The 3,069-nt window shown below is 49.6% G+C and overlaps 1 protein-coding gene across 1 annotated transcript in view; it reads left to right on the top strand.

Annotated features, from left to right (window-relative positions):
• Positions 1 to 695: 695 nt before the first annotated feature.
• Positions 696 to 3,069, top strand: part of LOC146203079 (UPAR/Ly6 domain-containing protein crok-like) — a 90,470-nt gene continuing 88,096 nt past the window's right edge. The window contains exon 1 of the mRNA XM_084588503.1: positions 696 to 1,287. Coding sequence (XP_084444629.1) covers positions 1,215 to 1,287 — 73 coding nt within the window. The 5' untranslated portion in view covers positions 696 to 1,214. The remainder of the gene's footprint in view (positions 1,288 to 3,069) is intronic.

Genomic DNA, 3,069 nt, shown 5'->3' with positions numbered 1-3,069 from the left:
GACTGGACATCGCAAGAGTGGTGAGGGTCACCTTTATGAATGTGAGAAAGAAAAGGTATTTATAATTGCTAGAAATAAAAAAAAACTATAAGGTTGATTACTGCGAAAATTAGGCCAGAAGTTTAACGTTTCTAACCGTTGGCGAATTCCAATTGGAGATCGAGAGCGCTCTGTCGAGCCCGCGAAAGTGTAAAATGCCTTGGGAGTCTAGGGACGGTATCATTGGAATCCATTCAGAATTCAGGACCTGGATCCAAAATCCCCCCTGATGCGACGGTTATGTCTAGTGAAACAAAACATCTTGCTCCGGACCACCGATTGGAATTCGTCAGAGGTTTCATTGCTGAATCAAGTGTTGACAATACGTGCTGCGCCAAAGAATGGTTAGACCCATGGGTACACATCGAGGCTACGACCACCACGACATCGACGGACCGCAGGTCACGTACGCCAATGGTTATGGACATTCAACCTCCGCTTTCCAGTACAGCGCTGAAGTCGACAGCGATGCTCATCGATTGACGGGAAAGCTGGCTTTCCCGTCGCGCTCGCACGACGGCCTCACGTAAAAGGCGCGCCTTCCGCAGCCGCACGCTAACTCCGATAGAGCTGCCGCCACTGTCGCTGCTGCCGGCTGATCAATCGATCAACATCCGGGCCCGTGCAGGAAGGCCCGCCCCGGCTCGCGCGTGCGCACAGTGCCGGACGCGTCGTTGCCGGCGCCGCCACTCGGGCCCCGTATCGACCCCTAGCGCGAGCGTCCCGGGTCCCGTTAGTTCACGCGGTCACGAAGGACAGCGTTGCCTCCTTCGCACTCCACGGAGAAAGCCGCTGCTGCCGCCACTATCGCACCGTGTGCCATGTCCGACCTCGCCGAGCGCTCTTCCGTTTAGGAAAGCGCGCGCCTGCCCCCATACGCTGACTGCGTTTGCACCGCAGTGCTCCCGGCAAGTTAAACCAACAGCCCGCCCGTGGGCTTCGAGTCGCGCTAAGGTCTGCGCTTCCCGGCGTTTTCGCGCGACTTGGACCGGCTGCCGCTGCCTAGGAGGCCTCGGCGCTCTGCGCTTGTACATAGACGCTCCTCCGGCGTGAACTACGTACTGCTCTGTGCACGCATCGAGTGCGCGCGCGCTTCGCTGAAGGACCGTGTGCACGAAACTGCTGCCCCGTCGTCTGCTCGCGAAAACAGACTTTTTTTCTTGTGATCGACAACGATGGCCGTCGCGACCACTACGCAAGTATCCCTCGTAGGAGTTGTTCTCTTCACGCTGTTGTTTGTACACAAAGGTAAGCGTGCTGTGATGCGCCTGCAATTATGCAAAAATTTTGTCCTCTAAGATTCCTGATTTTATTCCACGCAGTGAACGACAGGCTAAGCGCTCTCAGAGCGCGCCGAGCAGTGTTGCAATTTTTGGGGAAAAGGTCACCGCCTGCGGGTCGGTCGCCGGGGATATAGGTCAAAAGTCGTGGCTGAAAGTTCTGCGGGCATTGAAGGATATGGGGCATGCTAGAGCGTGCACTTCAAGTTAGCGTATTTTCCTCGTCGCTAAGGCAACAAGACGCCCCACGCTCTGGTCATGGCAGAAGGTACATCTTGGAAACTGGCGGGTTCCTATTAAGTGGGAGAAAAAAAAAAGGAACAAAAAGATATCAGCAAATGCCATGCAGCGTTCGAGTCGAGGGCGCATTTCCTGCGCAGTGTTGCTCGAAACACTCGCTTTTCTGACCTTGGGTCCTTTCTGACCTTTCGTGGCCAGTTCGAGGAAGAACCACCGGTATTTTTTTTTTAGAGGGTTTAATATTATTCACTCCTGCTCCTGATTTTCTGGAAATGAAAAGAAAGTTTAAAAACTGTGTATTGTGAATGCCCAGCGGACTGGTTTTTTCGTTAGGCCTAGACGTGACCTTTAAGGCTGGCTTCAGTAAGCCGTTTCGATCAGCTTATATACGCTGCTCATATACACCACAACGATGTATATAGGACGTGCCAAGATTCTTCCGGGCTGCTTCGATTCGACGCCATTTTCTTTTCTTTTTTATTTTTGAGCACCTCTTCGAGGATATATTTTTGTTTGCTCAAACCGGCATATAAGGAGTTTGAGATGTGTAGATAACATCTGTCGTCGCCGTTTTATGGTTCGGAGCAGACAGTCTGTAGGAAGGTCGAGCAACTCGGTGGAACTGCAAATATATTGCGTCAATTCGTTATTTTCCTCGGATCTCTCTTTGCCTTTGCAGAAAGGCACTCAGAAGTTTGATTTCTTGGCCATCAAGGAAAACTGGACGCCTATGGAGCTGTCAATCACACCTATGCTGAGAAAAAAATAGAAATATATTCATCTGGAAATTTGCTGAGGCCTGCCGCCAAGTTTGTGTTGCTTGTTACGTCGCCTGCTTGACGAAACCGGCCGCCGTTTGTGTTGGATTGTTTACATTCTTTTGTAGCACTCTTCGAGTGCTTCATGGCGACACTGCGATGGCAAACCTTCGGAGATAAAAAAAAAAAAAAAGAACAGCTGCAAAGAAAGGAAAATGAAGTTTCAAAACAAAGTGCTCAGCCTTGGAGGCTTCCTTGGTCTGATAGATCCAATGAAGCCTCGAAAGCCGAGAGTGAGTGAGTACTGCTCACTGGATGAAATCAACAGAACGCATTTGCACAGGCTTTTGCGGGAATATCAAAGATGCTTTGCTTTTGCAGTGAACGTGCTGATGACGATGATGATGATGTGCACAGCGCAGATGAAAGAAGAAAAGGAACCGAACCAAATTGTTGAATGTATAGAGAGTGGAAATCGTTGCAGATTCTTCTTGAGGTTGGTAACAGTGGTATGAACTAACCATACATCAAACTTTTTATTTTCTTTTTTCTTCATCTCAGAGAAGGGTCAGTAACAATGTTCGACGTGGTCACTTTTATCATTAGTGGTGTTCTTTTTTTTTTTTTCTTTGCTACCCGCGAAAAGCAGAGCTATAGTACACTCAATAAGCACAGTGCACGATGAAAAAACCTTGCAAGAGCCACTTTCCGTGAAGTTACAACTACAAAGGAAGGCAAGGGATGGGGAAAAT

Source organism: Amblyomma maculatum, chromosome 1 (assembly GCF_055883805.1).
Source record: "Amblyomma maculatum isolate TAMU_Amacu chromosome 1, ASM5588380v1, whole genome shotgun sequence".
In the NCBI taxonomy this organism is placed as follows: Eukaryota; Metazoa; Arthropoda; class Arachnida; order Ixodida; family Ixodidae; genus Amblyomma; species Amblyomma maculatum.
This window is presented reverse-complemented; position numbering and strand designations above follow the sequence as displayed.